Raw genomic sequence first — 19998 nt, forward strand, 5'->3', positions numbered from 1 at the left:
AGAAACAAAAGCAGAGACTTTCACATTTTTACCCGCTGCACCAGGGGTGTGGAACTGAGGTTAGCCCAGAGGAATAGCTGGGGTTTGGTCGTCAGAAATTGTTCGGTGTCCTCTGGTCTGAGAACCTTGTGTGACTGTGATGCCAAGAGGCAGAGTGAGGGAGGGAGGCAAGTAGGGAGGAAAAGACTATTGTGTTGCATCCTGTTTTGGAAACATGATCCTGCAGTCTATGCATTTTTTTCCTCTAAGAGTGTCAGCCACTAGCTCCAAAGCAAGGAGGTGACTGAGGTACCGACACTGGGGTCAGCCATAGAAGTGCTGGAGAAATTAACAGTTTAATTCCAGCATGCAGGGAGATAAAAGCTTGGTTGAAAGTCACTTGTTTGATGACTTTAATAATTCATAATCAGCTGTGATTTTCCCTCCATCTCCTTTGATGCTTCCTTGCTTCCTTCCTTCCTTGCTTGCTTATTTTTTCAGATTGCTCTGTGAGTTTCCCACCATGGAGAGAGGAGATAGTGGGGAAATGCAGAAGGTGATTCAAATGTTTGTAGACAACACCAAGTCGAAAGCATTAAAGCTCCTTTCACATAATAGAGTATGCGATGCATGACGCATAATAAGTGACTAAGTGGGAGTCTACATCAGCGCGCCCAAGGATTCATCTGCTTTGGAAGTTCTCTGTGTAGCACATGGTCTGCACTTCTCTAAATGCCATCCGTTTTAAAAAAGCAGACCACATACCGGGAATTTCCACCACAGCTTAGAGAATTCAGTGCTCACTGAGGGTGGGGTGGCAGCGAAGAGCAGCAATTACGCACAGCTTCACTTCTCAGTCCCTGGCATGGGGGTGGAGGTGTTCTAGCATTAAACATGCACAGTCATGAAAACCCCTGCATGTAAACACTGCAAACATACTCTCAGCAACAGACGCAGCACGGAGCAGAGCTAAGCAACGCATGCAAATACAAGGCTCATTCTCTGGGACAGCCCTCACAAACACAGATATAGAGATGGACAGACACACACACACACACACACACACACGTGTGGTTATATCCAGCTCCTCATCAGTGGCCCTCCTTGCCAGGGCAGCAATATCCCCACAGTGCGCAATGCAGGTGGATCGGGAGGCGTTTATGACAACATTCTTATGTTCAATTTGCTCTCTGTCCTATGCCCTCTATCTGTTTCTGTCTCTCCACCTTCCATCTTCTGCCTCCAACATGGGGAGAGGAGAAGAAGCAGAGGTCTGCCCTTCTGCCTCCCACACCTCCACAGAGCACACGTGTACGCACGTACACGCACGTACACGCACGCACACACAATCACGCAGTGTTTGTTTGCCTGCTCCAGTCTTGGCCGGTCCCCGATCAGGCTGCTCTCCCCCCAGCATCATGTAGGCGCCAGGCCGGCCCCCGAGGAGGAGTGAGGAGCGATCCGAGCATCACGGCGGTGGAGACTGGAGTCGGAGGGGCTGCCTGCGCTCCGAACCTGTGATCCGGAGCTCGGCGGACGTGGCCTTCCTGGCCTTCAGCCCCAACACGGTGGAATCACACTCCTGCTCTTTGTAACATGGAAGCTGAGCAGCCAGACCTCTCATTGACCACATGGCACATCACTGCAACTCAACTGTGCTTAATACCCCTCTGTACCGTATCCTTCCACAGATCTGTTTCCCAACAAGTGCAAGTACCCGTGGTCATGTACCTCCGCCTCGTCGTTTTGTCAAACTTCATTTATGACTACGTACTTGGCACAAGTCGTCGTCAGCTGTTTGATTTTGATTACAATGTGTTGACATCATCACGCGCTTCGTTTTTGATGAATGGCAGCCACCCATCTCATCTGGTTACAACATCACGTGCTCGTATTTCTGTCTGTTTTCTCTGTGACGGATAAAAGTTTTTGAACTCTCGCTTTTTCTCCTCCGAATGTTCCGCCTTTCTCGGCGGCATCGGTGAAATTGCTGCCATCAGCGGACGGCGCGAACCCGAACGCTCCGCAGACGCGCCTCGCGCTCGCACTTAGCGCCGGGCGAACACGCGCTCAGTCACTCGCGCGCGCGCGCTCTCTCTCTTTCTCTCTCGCGCGCGCACACACGGACACGTACGCTCTCGCGCACACCTCACACCGGGAACCCTGCATCCGAGCGGACGTCGCGTGGAGACATGGACCGGGCGAGCCGCGGCATTTAAGGTAATCGCGGCGGTCGGAGCGAAGCGCTTCAGGCTTCAGCGGACACGTACCGAGCCGCGTGTGTCTCTTTCTGTCTCTGCAGTGATTGTCAGTGTGTGTGCGCGCGTTTGTGCGTGTCTCTATCTGTCTGTGTGTCTTTTCGGACAACGACCGAATGCGCTCTGACACGGCTGCAAAAAGTCCTACCTTATGGAAATATCGTCTCACTTTTACTGCCAATTTATTATTCGCAGAAGTGAGTCGCGAAGTGCGGCCGGGGTAGGATTGATCATTGCAATCACATTCCATTCGGTGAGAATATATAGTACGAGGATGGCGAGGAGTTAAGTCAGGTGAAATGAAAAAATATATATGAAGAGAGAGTTAAAAGTAATTAAAAGGAAAGGAATTTTTTTAAAAGAAAAAAAAAAAAACGGTTTTCAGACGTTTGTCTTCATTTGCATGAGATCAGAGATGGATGCTCTTCCCTCCAGTGACATGTATATATGTAACATCGTCCTGCTCAGTTACTCAGTTCACACTAGAACAGAAACAGTTCTCACTCAGTTACTACTAGTTCACTCGTTTCTTCATTTAATGAAGTGTCTTTAATTTTCCTGCAAAGCTGTGTGGAACCTCACGAGTTTTGTGGTTCTCTCACTTCCTAAGAATAGGTAAGAGATCTTTTTTTTTGCCCAGAAATACGGTGCAATGAAAAAGAAGATATGATATGAGGAAACACTGACTGCCTGCATGACATGACATGAGGCGTTTTGCTTGTTGGACGGACCGAACTGAAGAGAAAATACTTGCAGAAACACCAAATACACCAAGGAGGCTTTCCAGTCTGGCCACGGAGCCCACTCCTTCTACTCCAGCGCCTCTACCAGTTCCTCCCGGCTTTCCCAACACTTGTCTTCTTCCAGCCGTCGCTGTTGTCACACACACACTACTTGTTGAATGTCACTCCGATTCCTGCGCTGTGTTTGTCGAGGCGTCTGGTGCAGCTGGTCGGGAAGAGTCCAGTACAGAAAAATTAAATCGAACTGAATAATGAATTAATTGAGACAAAGAATCGGTGCGAACTGAACCAAGTGATAGAAATCAGCCGTGAAAGAAGACCTTGCTGTATGTCGAAAAGTGGCATGGGTGGTTCTTTACCATCTGTGTGTGCATGTCTGTCTGTTTACCTCAGCTCGCTGTGACGCGTAACTGACCCGCCACGGCTGGGCTTCGGAGCTGAGAGGGATGGTTGGAGGGAGGCTGCTGTTCCTGTTCCTGCTGAGCTGGGGGGGTGAGCCAGCGGAGGGCAGAAGTTCACACCACCGTGCCGGGAGCAGACACGGCCGGGAGACCCAGGACGTGGTCCTGGCCGTAATCCTGCCGCGCAACAACACGTCGTACCCTTGGGCCTGGCCCCGTGTGGGCCCTGCACTGGACCGAGCGGTGACGAGCATCAACAAGGACCCCGCACTCCTGCCGGGCTACCACGTACGCTACGTGTTTGAGAGCAGCGAGAATGAGGCGGGCATCTGCTCTGAATCCATTGCTCCCTTGATAGCAGTGGACCTCAAGTTCAACCATAACCCCTGGGCCTTCATTGGCCCCGGCTGTGATTACACCTCCTCGCCCGTGGGCTTCTTTACCTCCCATTGGGGGCTGCCCATGATAACAGCGGGCGCACCAGCCATTGGCTTCTATGGCACCAATGCTTACACATCAATCACCAACACGGGACCCACGCACCGGAAGCTAGGGGAGTTTGTGCTGCACATGCATCGCTTTTTTGGCTGGCATCAGCAGGCACTCCTCATGTTCAGCGACAACAAAATAGACGACCGTCCATGTTACTTCGCTGTGGAAGGCCTGTACAGTGGGCTGCATTCCTACAACATCACCACTGAAGACCTGGTGTTTAATGAGGAAACCCAGCCCATCGTGTATGCCATGTTTCTGCAGGAGATTAAGCAGAAGGGTCGCGGTGAGTCCCCCACCACACTTTACAGTTCTTCTTTCTCTATTCCTGCATCTGCTGATTAACTTTAGTGCATATTTGAGTTTTTGTGATGCAGGTCAGAAAAAAGAGACGCTAAAGCGTAAAATGGAAATGACCGTACTGGCTCTGAAATGTCTCACTTCTAGAATGTATAAAAATAATTTACATGGCAATGTCCTATTTTGTAATTGTTATTAGCAGTTATTACTCACTTGTGTCAAATTTGTTGCTTTTATCTGACAGTAATATGAAAGGAATTATGGGTTGAGTCCAGGGTGCAGACTGTTGAAGTAACGACAACATTGGAATGTGTGCAACAGTTTTTTTTTTTTTTTTTTTCTTCACAGCCCCTGGTCTTATGGACCTAAGTGACACAAATAAAGAAAATAACTTAATTGAATAGGCACCCGTAGCTGTTCATTGGCTCACGCTGTTGACACTGTAAGGTCCAGTCTCTTCAGCTAACAACTGAGTTTAAAAAATGTCACTGAATTGCCCACATATGTGCAATATAATCTTAATTACAAGTGTAAATATGATAAATGCAAATTACTTCAACATGTATGCTTTAGTAACATTGAAAGTATTAGTAAGAGGTCCACAAGATTTCCAGAAGTGTTGTTGGTTCTGGTAGAAATGCGGTTATTAACTAGGAGATGGACTGCTTTGTTTGAGCAGCTATTTTTTACATGACTCCATGAACAAACTATGTCAGTAAGGCCTTTGGTAGATTGGGCAAACAAGAGAATTCCATCAGGATATTCTTCTCTCAGAACATTCAGAACATCAGGAATTGACGCAAGCCAGCTTCTGGCAATAATTAGTTTAGAAAAACAACAAAAACAGTGGATCGAAAGCAGAGCTGGAGAGTTTGTGAGTCAATGTGTGCCTGGATATTGTTCAACGATGGGATGTAGATAACAGGGCTGCCTCTGATTGCTTAGACGGCAATGGCCGGCCAATGAGCAGACTATCCAGACAGTCATGTATGTGTCTTGAGCTGAGCATGAGGGGTTATCTTGATGAAGGCACTGGCTCTCCCCAGCCCTGCTGCTGCTAGAATAGAGAGCCCCAGCCAAATGAAGACCTTCTCCTTCCTTCCTTCCGTGAACTAGAGTCTAACAGATGCCATTGGGAGGCAATGCCTGTAGTGCAGTCTGGCTAAGCTAAGTGGACCTGTTATATTTACCTCAAGTGTCCACACAGAATGACTTTGACCAGTGGAGGCCATGGAGAGATGGACACACAAATATAATAAATGTGAAAAAGCACTGAGGATAACAACTGGAAACAGAGGTTCTGGATTTTAAAAAGAGTTCTTGCTGTATTGCTCTTTTGACATTGCTTATACTTCTACAGTTCTGCAGTTTTTTTTTGGACTATCATTTGCAGAGTTTCATCTGTCTGAGCTTCTGTATTCAGTCCTTTCTGTGAGTGAAGCTGCAGCGTGTGCCAGAAATATAACTTTAATCAATACCAGCAAACCTGGGACTGAAATATTGCTGTCAGTTCAGTGACATAGTGCTGCTTGAAAATGCCACATATTTTCCAAAACAAAAAAATCAAAACACATTCAGTGATTGAAATGAGTCATTAAGTCATGAGAGCAGGAAAGGGAGTCAGTAATATGTGGAAGCATCGTTTGACTTAAATCTGTAGCTGTGGACCTGTCCCACACTTACCGCTGAGTTCTGTCATAGTAAAAAGCAACAAGAAGATTCGGGGGTTTTAAGCGGTGTCAGAATGAACGGTGCTCAACGCACAGAAAGCTAAGCGTGGCCTTGGATGTGTCTTTGTAAAGACTCTTGAGAAGTGCTGTATATTGCATTTGATGAAGTAGTCTTCTCTTTTGCGGGATATAATAGCAGCAAAAAGTGTTTGTTTTTTAGAAAATACTGAACTTTTTATGCACATTTATGTTTGAAAATTAGTGGTTTATTTATAATCTAAAATGTCCAATTATAATAAAACCTCTTTAGTATCCACTTAGCAGGCAGTCCTGTCAGTGTTAGAACATACAGGATTATAACATGTCATTGCGGTTGCGGAGTCACACAAAAGTCTGCAGCCCTCCAAACAAATTCTGTTTAGGGGGTCAGGGACCCAGGGATACTCCTTAGGTGGCAGAGTTGCACAACTCGGAATAAAATGAAATCCTCCAGTCAGATTTCTGTGGCTCGCCTGCCCAGTTCTCATGTAAGTTCAAGACTTCACTCACAAAACATTTAACAGAGGTCATGCGCTGCGTTTCCTTGAAGGAAATCGTGAGCTATATATCAGATGTGTTGGTATTTCCTGTAAAACACAATCAATCATTGGGCTTGTTCTCTCTAGCCTGTGTGGTTATCATCTGGTTTTATTGTCAGCCGTTTGTCATCCCTATCCAGGAACAGGCAGACAGAACTAAACTGTTGGACCTGGGAAAGTGGCAGTGTGGAAGGCTGCAAAACCTGGCTGCCTGTGTCCTTTGTCCTCTCTGCGGAACACTTGTTAGGTCATATTGTGTGTATCTGTGTCTGTGTTCATACAAGCGGTGAAACTTTCAAAGCGAAACCTGTGCGATGCGGTCTCTTCCTTCATATCGGTGTTGTGATAGCCAGTCATTCAGATAAGGGGAAGTATAAAACCCTCCGTTCGTGCCATTTAAGTGGGGATATAACTCGGTATTGACCAGTGGCTGAGAACTAGTGAAGGATTCCTGATATATGTGCCTGTCAGCTCACATAAAAATATCATTGGGAATTTAATATAATCCTAGCTGTTTGACCAAGGCTAACATTTTGTCTTCCTTCTTTGCAGTCTTTATAATTACCTATAATCATGATAGTTTGACATACCTAGACATCCTCTCGTTGAATTCAGGAGATATTGCTGATGAGATTACTCTGTTTCCATGGTGACGGGAAGCATTCAGAAATGGGCAGGCCTAAAATGCCACATCCCATTTAATATAGCTTGCAAGAAGTGTTTATTATTTTTAAGCTGTTTTGATGGATGTTTTAAAACCTGACTGCGTCCACAACTGCAACAATTTTCACACATAAGCTTCATAATTCCTTGTCTGTGTATTTTAATGTGAAAAGGGGAGTTGCAAGACGTTTGTTTACTAGTTGGGAACTGAAAATTGAATTGGAAGAAAGCAACGTGAGAGACTGGGAATTACCTCCCTGTCTTACTTGAACCTGTTCCTTTTCACAGTGATGAAATCTGTTTATATGAGGAGCTCCTTTATGGCCCGGAAATGTTAATGACTAAAGGCAGTAAATATCCTGATTGGCTCATATTACACTCAGTAGCAATCAAAGAAATGAGATGTGAATTTATTTGTATTCTACATTAATTTTAATGTTATGTGTGGTGCGTGAGCAAGATTATGTAGATGGGTTTTACTGTCCAGTTCAAAATGAATGTATATCTGGGACCTGATGGAAGCTCTGGAAATTTTAGAAACAGAAACTTGAGACGTACATCTTTCCTAGCGCTGTCCATCAATATTTATTTTGCTGCCATTATGTTGGATTAGCTCTAGCTGGTGCATTGTTGAAGTCGTTAATGTGTCTGACCACATTGCTGTAAGTCCTGTGTCTAGTCTGGCTGCTCACACTGGAAGTGATTCTATAGCCAGTTTAATCTTAGAATTTACTAAACACATATCTGCAATATTTGGATGATTTTCATTTAACCCTTACTGTAATTAAACATGAATTATTAAATTGCTATAATTAGCATACCCTCTTTGATTTTCAGTTTGTAGATACATTTTTTTTCCACAGCTCAATATATTGTTGGACCAGTTTATTGTGTTTGTTTCCTTTCTTATAAAGACACCAAACTAAAAGCAATTTCAAATATGCGAGGAACAGATGGGTATCATTTTTGTCACCAGTTTCAAATTGTGGTCTTTAGAAATGGGCAGTTGAGACACCAGATATAAAGTGAATAGTAAATAATTTAATTTCTTACATTAATTAATTAGTGGCTGTGCTGTCTACAAAACATTTCTTTTTTTTGTTCCAGAAAATACCAAAACAGAAAAAAGCCAAGTCGTAGACAGATATATTCACTGAAGTTAATGTAAATGCAAAAGCAGGGCAAATAAATGCACCATAAAAACACTCTGGAAAGAATCAATATTAAGTAGAAGCTACTTTAACAGATTATTTTCCATTAAGGACTAGTCTGATATTAAATATTTCATGTACACCACAATTGTTGTTTCTGTTAACATTTTAATACAAGTTTGTTGATTGGAATTCAAGGTATTTTTAATTCTGAACATAAAATTCTTCAGTAAGAACAATCTTTTCTTTTCGAATTTCCTATTAGTTAATTACTGCATCTCTCATGTTTTTAAAACAAGTGTTTTTCTGACAAAATAGAATACTGTATTTTCTTATTTTCATAGTATTTGAGAATTTAGTCTTTTCTCTGATTAGTGTAAAAATACAAAATGGGAAAAATTTTCTGAAAAATAAATCACAGACATAAACAGCTAGAGTATGTAGAAAAAATATGTACGCTGACTCGCAGACCACACTGGACAGACTGAAAGCTGGAGAGGCAGTTGACTGGACCGGCAGGGTGTACCCCCAGCAGGAAGACAGGAAAGGGCCCAGGGCAGAGCTGGCAGGATAACAGCAGCTGTAGTTGCGGCAGGTACGCAACGTGCCCTTTGTCAGTGGACAGAGCCCCTTCCTCTGTCGCTAGGCACACGGTGACCTTTTCTACTCATCAGTGGAAGGGAAGCGTTTCACAATATGCCCCCCCCTCCCATGGGTCCATTAAAGAAGCCTACACATCATCAATGGCTGGGAAGTTTGCCGAGGAAGGGAGACTCTGCAGCTGCTACTGCGTGACATCAAGCACAAGCGCTGTTGGTCGGTCCGCCACAAGTCCCAGTGAAAGAGTCCTAATGTGACATTTCCGCACATTTACGTGTACAGCGCGTGACTATGACTGGGTATTTGCTTTTGGTTAAGGTTAAAGTTTTACATCCCTGATGATGCATGTTGCACTTTGTTTACTTCTTATCGTTGCAGCGTAGATGATGACTAAAGTTCTCTGAATTTATTCAGTGAAAGTCGACGTACTCTTGTTGTTATGGTGCAGGTATCGGGGCTCATAGGTCAAACTTGTTGGCTTTGTCATCTTTTTGTCAGGTGCCGAAAGGGGCTGAATTTGACAATCAATTAGTCGGCAGTAAGTTAAGGCAAGATTTTGAACACCCGACCTGTTCTGGCTACACTCCTGCTGGAGGGTATTGCGCTGAGGCTTGAGTTTCTGACTGGACCTCTCACATGTTGTATGCACCTTTCCTTCCTTCTCAGACAGGAGTGCCTCTTGTTTGAGGCTTTAGAGGGTGCTCAGAAGGTTACCCAGCAAAGAGGGCTGTCGGATGATGGTGAGGTGGCATATTGTCTGACAAAGTCCCTGTCAGTGCCTGTTAAAGTCCTTAACTGTCATTAGCTCACAGGCAGTTAGTGACTGTCGCTATCTGTCTGCTAAGTTAGTCCGATAACAAGATATGTCAAGTTATTGACTGTAATTGATTGTCAAATTCAGAACCTTTCAGTGCCTGACAAAAAGAGGACAAAGCCACCAACCTTGACTCTTAGTTGGCCGTGCCTGTGTTGGTTTGGAAGAATGCTTTTTGCAGCAGTCCCGTGTGAAAGAGTGCTTTTTAATGCTCAGTCTTTTTGGGAACAGGCAAGTCTCTGTTTCCGATTTGCACCATCTTATGTTTCTCCAAGGGAAGAGGTGACACTATTGATCAAGCAGATGTGGCCCTGATGGAGAAGCAGTTGAAAGCAGATGTCTGCTGCCTTTTGATCACAGTCTGCCGAGATGCACACTTTTGTACAGTCATAATTGGGCATAATTGGGATTCAAATTGCTCAGGGGTGGAGAAGAGTCCAGAAGAGCAAGATTTGCGCAAGCTTTTTAGTGAACGCTTTTCAACGTTGCTGATGTCACAGAGACACTGCAAAGGAAGGAGGAGAGCTTCTTATGTGTCGCTAGAAAATGAGCCGTTCGTGGCTTTCACTTAATTTCAAGTAAATTCTGTGTGGAGGTTGAGCAGAAGAACAGATAGAAGAAAAAAACATTCTTGTGTTTTTTCCACCTCTTCATCTGACAACATTTGCCAGAATTTTATCGTAGTTCATGAATAAACTGCACCTGCATATATCACTGGCCTCTATTTTGAGCACTCCCAGCATACCCTGAGAGTGTCATGGTAGAGTTCACGTGCTCTTAAAATTGTAGTGTTACTGAACATGACCAGTTACGATTACAATTACTTGTATAATATGCCTTCCTTCTTCATTACTAAACATGTTGAGTGGGTTGTAAGTGTGGTAACCTTGGGTGACCTTGTTTTTGCATAAATGAACCTGTTTAAGTTGAGCATTTTGAGAAACAAAAACTGCTAACAGTTATTTGAGCCTTTTTCTGAACAATAGCCTGCCAGAAAAACTACTTGTCCATTTTGTGTTTGCATTGATCATATGTAGTGATCTCAGCTTGTAGCCCCCTTAGGGAATGAGAGCTAATGGCAGTGCCAGCTGTCTTCTCTACTGGATTGATGTCATAAGAAATGTTAGTTGTTTCCCTTTTAGCATGTGAATGTTAGCTTATGACTAGCAACAATTCCTTCCACTCCAACTGAATTAAATGATGTTGTGCTAATTGTAATTGCCTATTCCAGGATTTTAATTTGCTTTTGAAGGATGCATACGGCTAGGGATGAACATGTGTGGCAAGATTGAGCCTAGACATACCCCCAAATACCAGATTTGTAGCCACACCTATGGACATTACATCATTTAGCTGGTGCTTTTCTCCAAAGTGACTTAGTGTTAAGCTCCTAACAATTATTTACTCACTTATACAGCAGGGTAATTTTTTTTTTTTTTTTTTTTTACTGACACTCTTTTAGGTTAAGTACCTTGCTTAAGGGAAGGACAGCTGGAGGTCAGATTTGAACTTATGACCTTTGTGTCCAAAGGCAGCAGCTCTAATCACTACACTACCAGCTGCCCCAGCACCAGCAGGTATCCCAGCATAGGTGAAAACGAAAACCATGTGTGGCCAATGTAACTACTCGGTAAAGGTAGTCTTTGAGAGAGTTGATGGAACAAAACAAAAAACTGCTGTAATTGCTGCTTACAAGGATATATATCCATTTTTTGACAAAAACAACAGATAGCACAACCACATTCGTATGCAGAAATCCCAGCAGAGGTGATTCCTGACAACATAACTTCGATCCCTGGTTACTGGTTCAGAGCAGTCATTCATCACAACAGTAAAGTAAACATGGAATAAACACTGATTTTAGTAAAATTAAAGAACACATTCATTTAACTGCGGACTCACTATTATTAACCACATGCCCAAGTCAGGGTCTCAGTGGTCTGGAGTCTATCTCAGAAGCACAGGATGCAAGGCTTAGGAGGATACACCCTGCACAGGATGTTAGCCTATCAAAAAGGAAACCAGAGCACCTTGAGGAAATCCATGCACAAAGCTGGGAGAACATGCAAACTCCACACAGAGTGAGCTGAATTTAAACCACAGATCATGGATGTCCGTTAGACAAATTTTCAAAATTTCTCCATCAAGGGTATATGCTGCCTCATCCCCTATTAGTCCACAATAGGCAGAATCTCTGTGACCCCACAAGTGGTGATTGATAATGAATGAATCAATGCAAGTAATAAGATTAAAAGAAAAACCAAAAAATGTTGCTTATAAAATACATTCTTGCTCTATTTGTTATTTGAATTAATTGAAAGTGATGTATTTTTCACTGGGAACAAAGTTTCTTTGAGTACTGTAAAGAGAATTCAGCAAATGGGGTGATTTTACTAAGCAAAGTATACATCATTATTAATGTATTTATTCATTTACCTTACACTTTTTTCCAAAGCAACTTATAGTGTTAAGTTACTTACAATTATTTACCTCTTTATACACCTGGGTAATTTTACTGGAGCAATTTCAGGGTAAGTACCTTGCTCAGGGGTACTACAGCTAGAGGTGGGGATCAAATCTACCACCTTTGGGTTCAAAGGCAGTAGCTCTAGCCACTACCTTACCAGGTGCCCTGGAGAACAGCTGCATTCTTATCTATGTTGGCAAACATTGAATGTTTAGTTTTGCGATGTCCTAAGTTTTGGGTTGCCCATTCTGTTTTGCTTATTTAGTGTAACATATATGTGCTTTATTCATGTTTAGCAATAGTTTGTAAATATGGGGGAAAGGGAATAGAAACTCTCGAAGACCTCCCACTGCTACGGCAGTTGTGGTCACTGCTTGGACCAGACATGAGACTTTATAACCTGAAACTTTTTTATTTAAGGTTTACTTTCTGCTACTGCTGTATTACCTTTAGGCAAGGAAGTTAAAGCAATTAGTTGATCCAGTAAAATACCTAGCTGTATAAATGTGTAGAATATTGTATTTTTCTTTGTCTCAAAAAGTTATCTATGCAATGAATTATTGAAATTGTGAAATTGTCCCTGCAGGACCTGTGGAAAGGCCTTAATGTAGACCTTTGTCTACATTAAGCGTTTGCCTTCTGTAGTGTTGCTCTTTATAGCCACAGGTCCAGAAATGTGTCCTCCATAGCTCTTCTTCTAGCAGGTGTTACTGCAGTGTACAATTTGCCATCCCCTGATAACTGCAGCTACATTATGACTTCATATTATTTCATGTTTTGCCCCTTGCCGCAGTTCACTCCTGCCTGACAAACCTGATTCACGAAACAGACTGAGTACATTTGCTATCAGGAATAACATTTCCCTTGGGTCCAGCCTCATTGTGGTCATCACATCAAAGCCTGTCAGAAGCACTCTGTTCTCACACAAGTGGCTGTCTTCTGGATCCAGGGTAGCCCCAGTATCAGCAATACTGTGAAATCCAGTACAGATCTGAAATTGCAAGAAGGACAGAAGGCTCTAGGTGTAAGTCCTGGGCTCAACTGCAAATGTACTGTCCCCTGTACATGCTCAAAACCATCGTTGTTCACCGTTTTAGTATAGCATACAGCATTCTGACAAGTAAATACATAACAATCAGCTTATCTATCTCGTATTTCATTAATATAACTTTCCATGAGTACTTATCCACCTGATGCTTTTCTACAAAGAGACTCACCATGTCAAGCTACTTACAATATTTACCCTTTTATAGAAATAGGTTACATTTACTCGAGAAATTTAGAGTAAGTACTTTGCTCAAGGGCGTTACAGCAGAGGTAGGATTTAAACTTGACTCTTTTGAGCCCAAATGTGGAACCACTAAACTTCCTGTTATATTCATAACTTGAGAAAAACATCAAAGCCTTTTAAGTGATGTGCTCACATACAGTTTCCATTGGTTACTTACTGATGTAATTGATTGTAATTCTCTCACATTGCTTTGGTTAAACCACAGAACATGTGTAACTACACAAACACAAAGTCTGAAACGGCTTCTCCCAAGTGGTGCTGTGGTGAGCTGGAGCCTAACCCAGCAACACAGGGTGCAAGGGGCACACCCAGGGTGGGATGCCAGTCTATCACAGGGTGACTTAGGCAGGACTCGAACCCCAGGCCCACCACAGGGTGGGACCCAGCCAAATCTGCTGCGCCACCGCGCCGCCCCGTGATTAATTAGTTGAAAAGAATAAGTGAATAATTTTAATCTCTCTAGTTAATGTGTTGTTTTGCACCGTAATAGACTAATAAATATAATAGATATTTATCTGCAAACTGAAAATGAACTGAATATGAAAAATGCCCTATTCCCATTAAATGTTGAGAGTTGGTAGCAAAGTGACACATCCCACCACTCAGCCTTTCACCTGTCAGTCATGGTTGTTATTATGGGATTGTTCATTAGAGCCTGACTCCTGCCTTTTGACGGAAGGAGGGAGGTGGGCTTCTTCACTGATGAAAAGTTTTCCCGTGTGTATCTTTCAATGTTTCACTTGACGAGTTTTCGTTTACGCTTTGCATGCCGTGACTTTTCTTTGCCGCCGGTGTTTTTCATTTGGCTGGTGGTTGGTTTCCAACAGCGTACAGACAAATAGAGTGTGATTATCTTTGGTCTGCCTTTAATCTTGGACGTTCCTGGATAATCAGCTCCTGGCCACTGAAGTGTGCGTTGACTACCTGAGCTTTAGATTGCCCTGAACGTAAGTGATATCCTGCTCTTGTCTTTTGGATGGAGACCTCTTACAGAAATACTTTGTGAATGTGTGGACCTATTCTGAGATGCACAGCTGGGACAGAAAAAACTTTTACTCACTGGTGAAGCCCTGGTCAGCATTAAATCCCACATATCCTAAAACGTTATGCATGTTACCAAAAGCACCTCTTTTGTGTTTTTCGGTATGAGGGACAAACTAGGTTTGGATCTGAATTGTTACATCAGTAATTTCACGGTTGATAAAAGCATTTGTTCATGCGGAGAATTCTTCAGAATTTTAGATGGTGAAAGTAAAGCATGCAGAAAACATGGCATATAAAGGTGATGTGATACAAAAGGAGCACTCCTTTGGGTAACCAGGCTCTACCAGCACTGCCTGCACTTCCCAAAAGCCCTGTTTATGCAGTCTCATCACTTCCTGTCACCATGGCTGTAGAGCGAGAGGGTGGCCATGCTGCACTAAGCCATCCACTGGGCTGCACAACTCCCCTGTCCTGTCCCTTCCCCTTTCTTCAGCCCATATGGCATTGGTTAAAAATTAATACAGGGGCCAGATGCCTGGAATTGCAGAAAGGAAAGGGGCCTAAAATGGACAAGTGTTAATTACGCAGGGGGGAGCTGCATGGGTACCCTTGGGCAGTACACCCACTTGTTTGCTTAAGTTCCGCTCAACTTTCTGCCAAGCAGGTTACTTTCACCAGTGTCAAACCACACTTCTCCTTTCTCCTTTCCTGGCTGTGGAGTGAGAGCCTTCGAAAAGCTAAATGCATCCTTCTGCAATAATATGGCAGCTATTTTCTGAGTGGACTTTTGATTTATGCATGTAAAATAATCGTCCAAAACACACAACACCCATCACAAACTGGTAAACATCACTGTAGCGGAAATCATCAGATGCATGCTACATTCTCATTAATGCATTAAATAGCATAGTTCACTAATTTACTGATATCTGTTAAACTGATTGATTGATGCAGACCTGCATAACACCTGGAATGCAAACCTTTTAAACCTATGCTATACAGTTTATGCAAAACAATTTTTTGGGATATAAATTCGTGTCTCCTGCCGGTGTACATATGGGCAGAGATGGTGGAATAGACTTAATATTGGCGTCATTGTTTTTGGACTGGGTGTGGCTAAGCACGGTCACAATGGGGGGAAAAGGTCATATTTACAACCAGGGATTTATTTTATGCATGGCATTTATTAATGTGGCCAAGCAACTGATCCAGGGAATGATGTCAGATATTTTCCATGTTTGTCAAAATGTATTGAGCTTGAGCTGCACCACTGGGGGAGGTCAGGCAAATTCCGTATTGAAATAGCAATAGACTACACTAAACTACCATCTATTTAAGATGCAATTAAACTGCCAAAATACAGTTTATTCAGTTAGGCAGCTTCAGGGTTCAAGACAAAAAGAGACATCACAACCTTGTCATCAGTCAAAGCAGAACAGTGATTTTAAAAATACTGTATACTATGAATTCTCTATATACTGTTTTCTGTCTTGGTGCTGATCATAAGAGACATTACCACTGGAAACATTAAATACCAGTTGGTGCTTTTCTGAGTCTTAATTGGGTATTAAATGACTGCGCTTAACTGAGTGCACTGTCTAATGATATTTGCAGAGAATAATAGCTCCCTTACAGACATTTGCTGTCAGATTAACTGTAACAGTTCACTGTCATCACATCCAACTCTACTGATGAGACAGTACTCATAAAGAGTAGAAAATGAAAGGAATTATTAAGAGAACAGTTAGAAATCAGCATATTTTAAGCCTGGAATGTTGTAAGTGGTCAGTAAATGTAGTCATTAGAATTATTACATGAGTTAAAATACTTAATATTATTTAAGTAGTTATTGCACATATGTTAAACTGTTAATATCTAAGGTTTAGCTTAGATGTCTGTGTATGCATGTTTTCTTGGTTTTTTGCTGGGTGGTATGTGAAGGTAAAGTTATTTTTCAGCTTAATTTTCTAACTGTATATATTCTTTTTATAACTAAGACATGTTAAGAGCAGAAAATAAAAAGTGGAAATAAGTTCTGCATCATTTTTGTGGTTTATTATAATTGTCATAGTTAGAACTTTGTTTCACTACTCTCAATTATTATTATTATTATTATTATTATTATTATTATTCTTTACTTAGTTGTCTTTCTCCAAGGTGACTTAAAGGGATAGGATAAAACAAGGCAAAAAGTTCTACAAGGTTGACCGAAAACTATCAGCTGATCACAGTTTAGGATAGGAGATATTGTGTTGCTGCTGGGGGGGTGCGGTGGTGCAGTGGGTTGGACCACAGTCCTGCTCTCCAGTGGGTCTGGGGTTCAAGTCCCGCTTGGGGTGCCTTGCGACGGACTGGCGTCCCGTCCTGGGTGTGTCCCCTCCCCCTCCAGCCTTACGCCCTGTGTTGCCGGGTAGGCTCCGGTTCCCCGTGACCCCATATGGGACAAGCGGTTCTGAAAATGTGTGTGTGTGTGTGTGTGTTGCTGCTGACACAAAATCAAGCAAGGACCAAGAGACTTAGACACTGAAAATAAGCACAGGAAGACACAATGCAGCATTTGAAGTAAATATGATTGAAGATGGTATCCATTCCTGCATCCTCAGCCTGTTCACACAACTGTTTATTTGTTCATCTGCTGGGACCAGTTATCAGTCTGAATGGGCTCAGTTGGGTAGTTTGGTCAGAAACTTTTTTCCACCTCAAACCTGGTGCACTTTCAGAACAAAAAACTTGGACACTAGTGAATGAGTCCTTATAACAAAGTGAGTGGCACAAATTCCCAGAGACTGGATAATTGAATATTTGTCTAAGGAGAGTCCATACACAGTGCTGTGAAAGTATTTGCTTCTTTTCTCATTTTCTTGTTGCTGTTTTACATTAAATTTTATACATCTTTTGTCAGTTCTAGTTGTATGTGAGTGAAGCATAATAAAGTGGCACTAATATCGTTTTGATGTCATTTATTTGGTGTGAAACATAATGAAATGAGCAATCATAGGTGTAAAAAAGTAATTTCCCCTTCACAGTGTAACTGATTATACCTCCTTTAGCTCCAATGACTCCAACTAAAGACTTCCTATAGCTTTTTGACCTGGGTCTTACATGGCTGTGGAGGAATCTCACTACCCTGCAGAATTGCAGCAACTTTTGCAGGTTTTCGAGCATGAACAGCTCTTTTAAGGCCTGCCACAACATCCTAAATAGGCTCAAGTTAGGACTTTGACTAGGGCATTCCATAATGTTTTTTCAGCAATTCTAATGTTGACTTGCTTGTATGTTTGGGCACATTGTCTTGCTACAAGACCCAGCTTCAGCTGGAATTCACGCACTGATGGCCTGACATTCTTCTTTAATATATTCTGATTCAAAGTGGAGTTCATGGTTCCTTCAATAATAACAAGACACCCAAATCCTGTGGCAGCAAAATATCTGCAGACCATCACACTGGCATCACTATGCTTGGCTGTTGGTATACGGTTTTTACTCTGAAAGGTCACATTTAATATTCTTCAGACATAACCGGGCCCATGTCACCCAGAATGTTCTGGTTCATCCTCCTACAGCACATTATTCCAGAATTCTTGAGAGACATCCAGCTGCTTTTGTCAAGGAGTCTTCATGTTCCTCTTAGAGGACAGTAGCTTCTACTTGTACATCACCTATGTATCCCATTTTTGCACATTATCTTATTGTGGAGTCATGAAGATTGATCTGAGCTAAAGCAAAAGAGAACTGCAGTTGCCTGGATGTTTTCCTGGGGTTCTTTTTCCGCTCATTAATGAATTTACTTTGCTAGTGGGGAGATTTTGGCAGGATGGCCACTCCCAGGTTGTTTCTCCACTGTTCTAAACTTTTTCCGTTCGATGAGTATGATTCAGTTGAGATTCTAAGCCTTAGAAATGTAACCCTGTCCAGACTGATATGCCTCAGAAACTTTTCTGTGGAGATCTTTGGAAGCTTCCTTTTAGCATATCATGATATGCCTCTATGCATCTTTGTCTTGCCAACTTCGCTTTTGCTGAGAAAGCTTTGAGTAATTGAAAATTAAATTAGACAAGGCTGCCCCAAAGCATCCCTGACTGTATTCAGCAGCTGACTCTAATTACACCCTTAATTAGATTGGTTAAAATTAGCGGGCAATTACTTTTTCACACCTATGATTGCATTGTCTACCACACCAAAGAAATGACAGAAGAACAATGTTGGTGTCATTTTTTTTGCTCTCAGGCTCCATTCGTATACTACTAGAATAACAAAAAGATCAAACTTTTAATGTTAAAAGCTGCAGAAATAGAGAAAATTGGAGCTGTAATGGGGAAGGTTGTACTTGTTAAACTTTCTCACTGAGTTATAAAAACATTCATACCAGCTTGAGACAACATGAGGTCAAAAACTCAGTTTACAGTAAAATTGCTAGAAAAGGAAGCAGGCAAAAGTTGTTCACGATATCATGCATTTGTTCAGTGCCCTAGTCATTAGTTTAAACTTATATCAAAACATGTTTGATATAAGTGATTCACCAAAATGATTGTAGGTTTTTTCTTCAAACTTGACTGGTATTAGTAAACTGACAGTTACTGCATCTATCTATGAAATGAACAAAGAGCACAACTAGGCTTTTCTATCTTTTCCACAAAATCTTTTTAATAATCACCATTTTTGTACTGAATTTGTGAATGCTTCTGCATGTTTTTGTAAAGCATAGCATCTTCCCAATCCCAATAAGGTACCGGCTAACTTTACTCAAGTGGTCGCTGACAGAGAGTAACAAAACACTTGATTCATGTCTTTGCCTTTTTGTAAATACCTGTTTGTTCTATTAAAAAAAGATTTACAAATGTGTTCCGTGGATATTTATTTTTATTTTATTGAACACAAGTATGATGAATGGTACATAAACAGAGAAAGTTTTCTCTGGTTCTAATGCATTTGACCCCAAATTCCATGTGCCCCAGGAACAATTAATCACAGTAAAGTATGTTTTGAAGTACACCCACAGTTTAAAAAAATAGAATTCCATTGATTTCATATGGTACATTTCCAGACATAAATAGTACATTCTTTATTATTTGAAATTCTGCTTAAACAGATTTGTGAGATAATATAAGATTTATTTGTTTTTTGTGTAGCAATAATAATATAACAAATATTTATGCCTTCACAGATCAGAAATTCAGTGTCTCCTGGATATTAAAAGGTACTAATCCTGCTACATAACAAAGAATCACAGCATAATACTATTTGATTTGTGACTTTTATATTGCAATTGTTGTATTATTCAGCATAATTAATTGTACTGATTACATTAATTTAATGTTATTTGTTCTTTACATTTTTATGTTCAAGTCTTTTGTTTCCCAGTGTATTTTTAACATTCAGAATGATGACTGTGGGTTGGTTTAAGCTGACAAAGGATACAAGAGAGATAAGAATGAAGTTAATTATTAACCTGGTTTTTGTTGTGTCTGGAGGAGGGAAAGAAAGCATCCCATATGTATTGCATTAATTGTTTTCCCTTTAAACTGGGAAAAAAACACAACTTTTAATATTGTCCCATACGTCTGCAATGTGACATCATAGAGAAATCTGTAAGTAATGATATTATAG

At 41.7% G+C, this 19998-nt stretch overlaps 1 protein-coding gene across 3 annotated transcripts in view; it reads left to right on the plus strand.

Annotated features, from left to right (window-relative positions):
- The first annotated feature begins 1893 nt into the window (after window positions 1–1893).
- npr1b (natriuretic peptide receptor 1b) overlaps window positions 1894–19998 on the plus strand; it is a 73662-nt gene continuing 55557 nt past the window's right edge. For 2 of the 3 annotated variants that reach the window (XM_029259902.1, XM_029259903.1), the window contains exons 1-2: window positions 1894–2199; window positions 2878–4159. In XM_029259902.1, coding sequence (XP_029115735.1) covers window positions 3427–4159 — 733 coding nt within the window. In that variant the 5' untranslated portion in view covers window positions 1894–2199; window positions 2878–3426. The remainder of the gene's footprint in view (window positions 2200–2877; window positions 4160–19998) is intronic. The other variant, XM_018764813.2, reaches the window with a different exon arrangement.

The sequence above is a fragment of the Scleropages formosus genome, chromosome 18 (genome assembly GCF_900964775.1).
Source record: "Scleropages formosus chromosome 18, fSclFor1.1, whole genome shotgun sequence".
Taxonomy (NCBI): Eukaryota; Metazoa; Chordata; class Actinopteri; order Osteoglossiformes; family Osteoglossidae; genus Scleropages; species Scleropages formosus.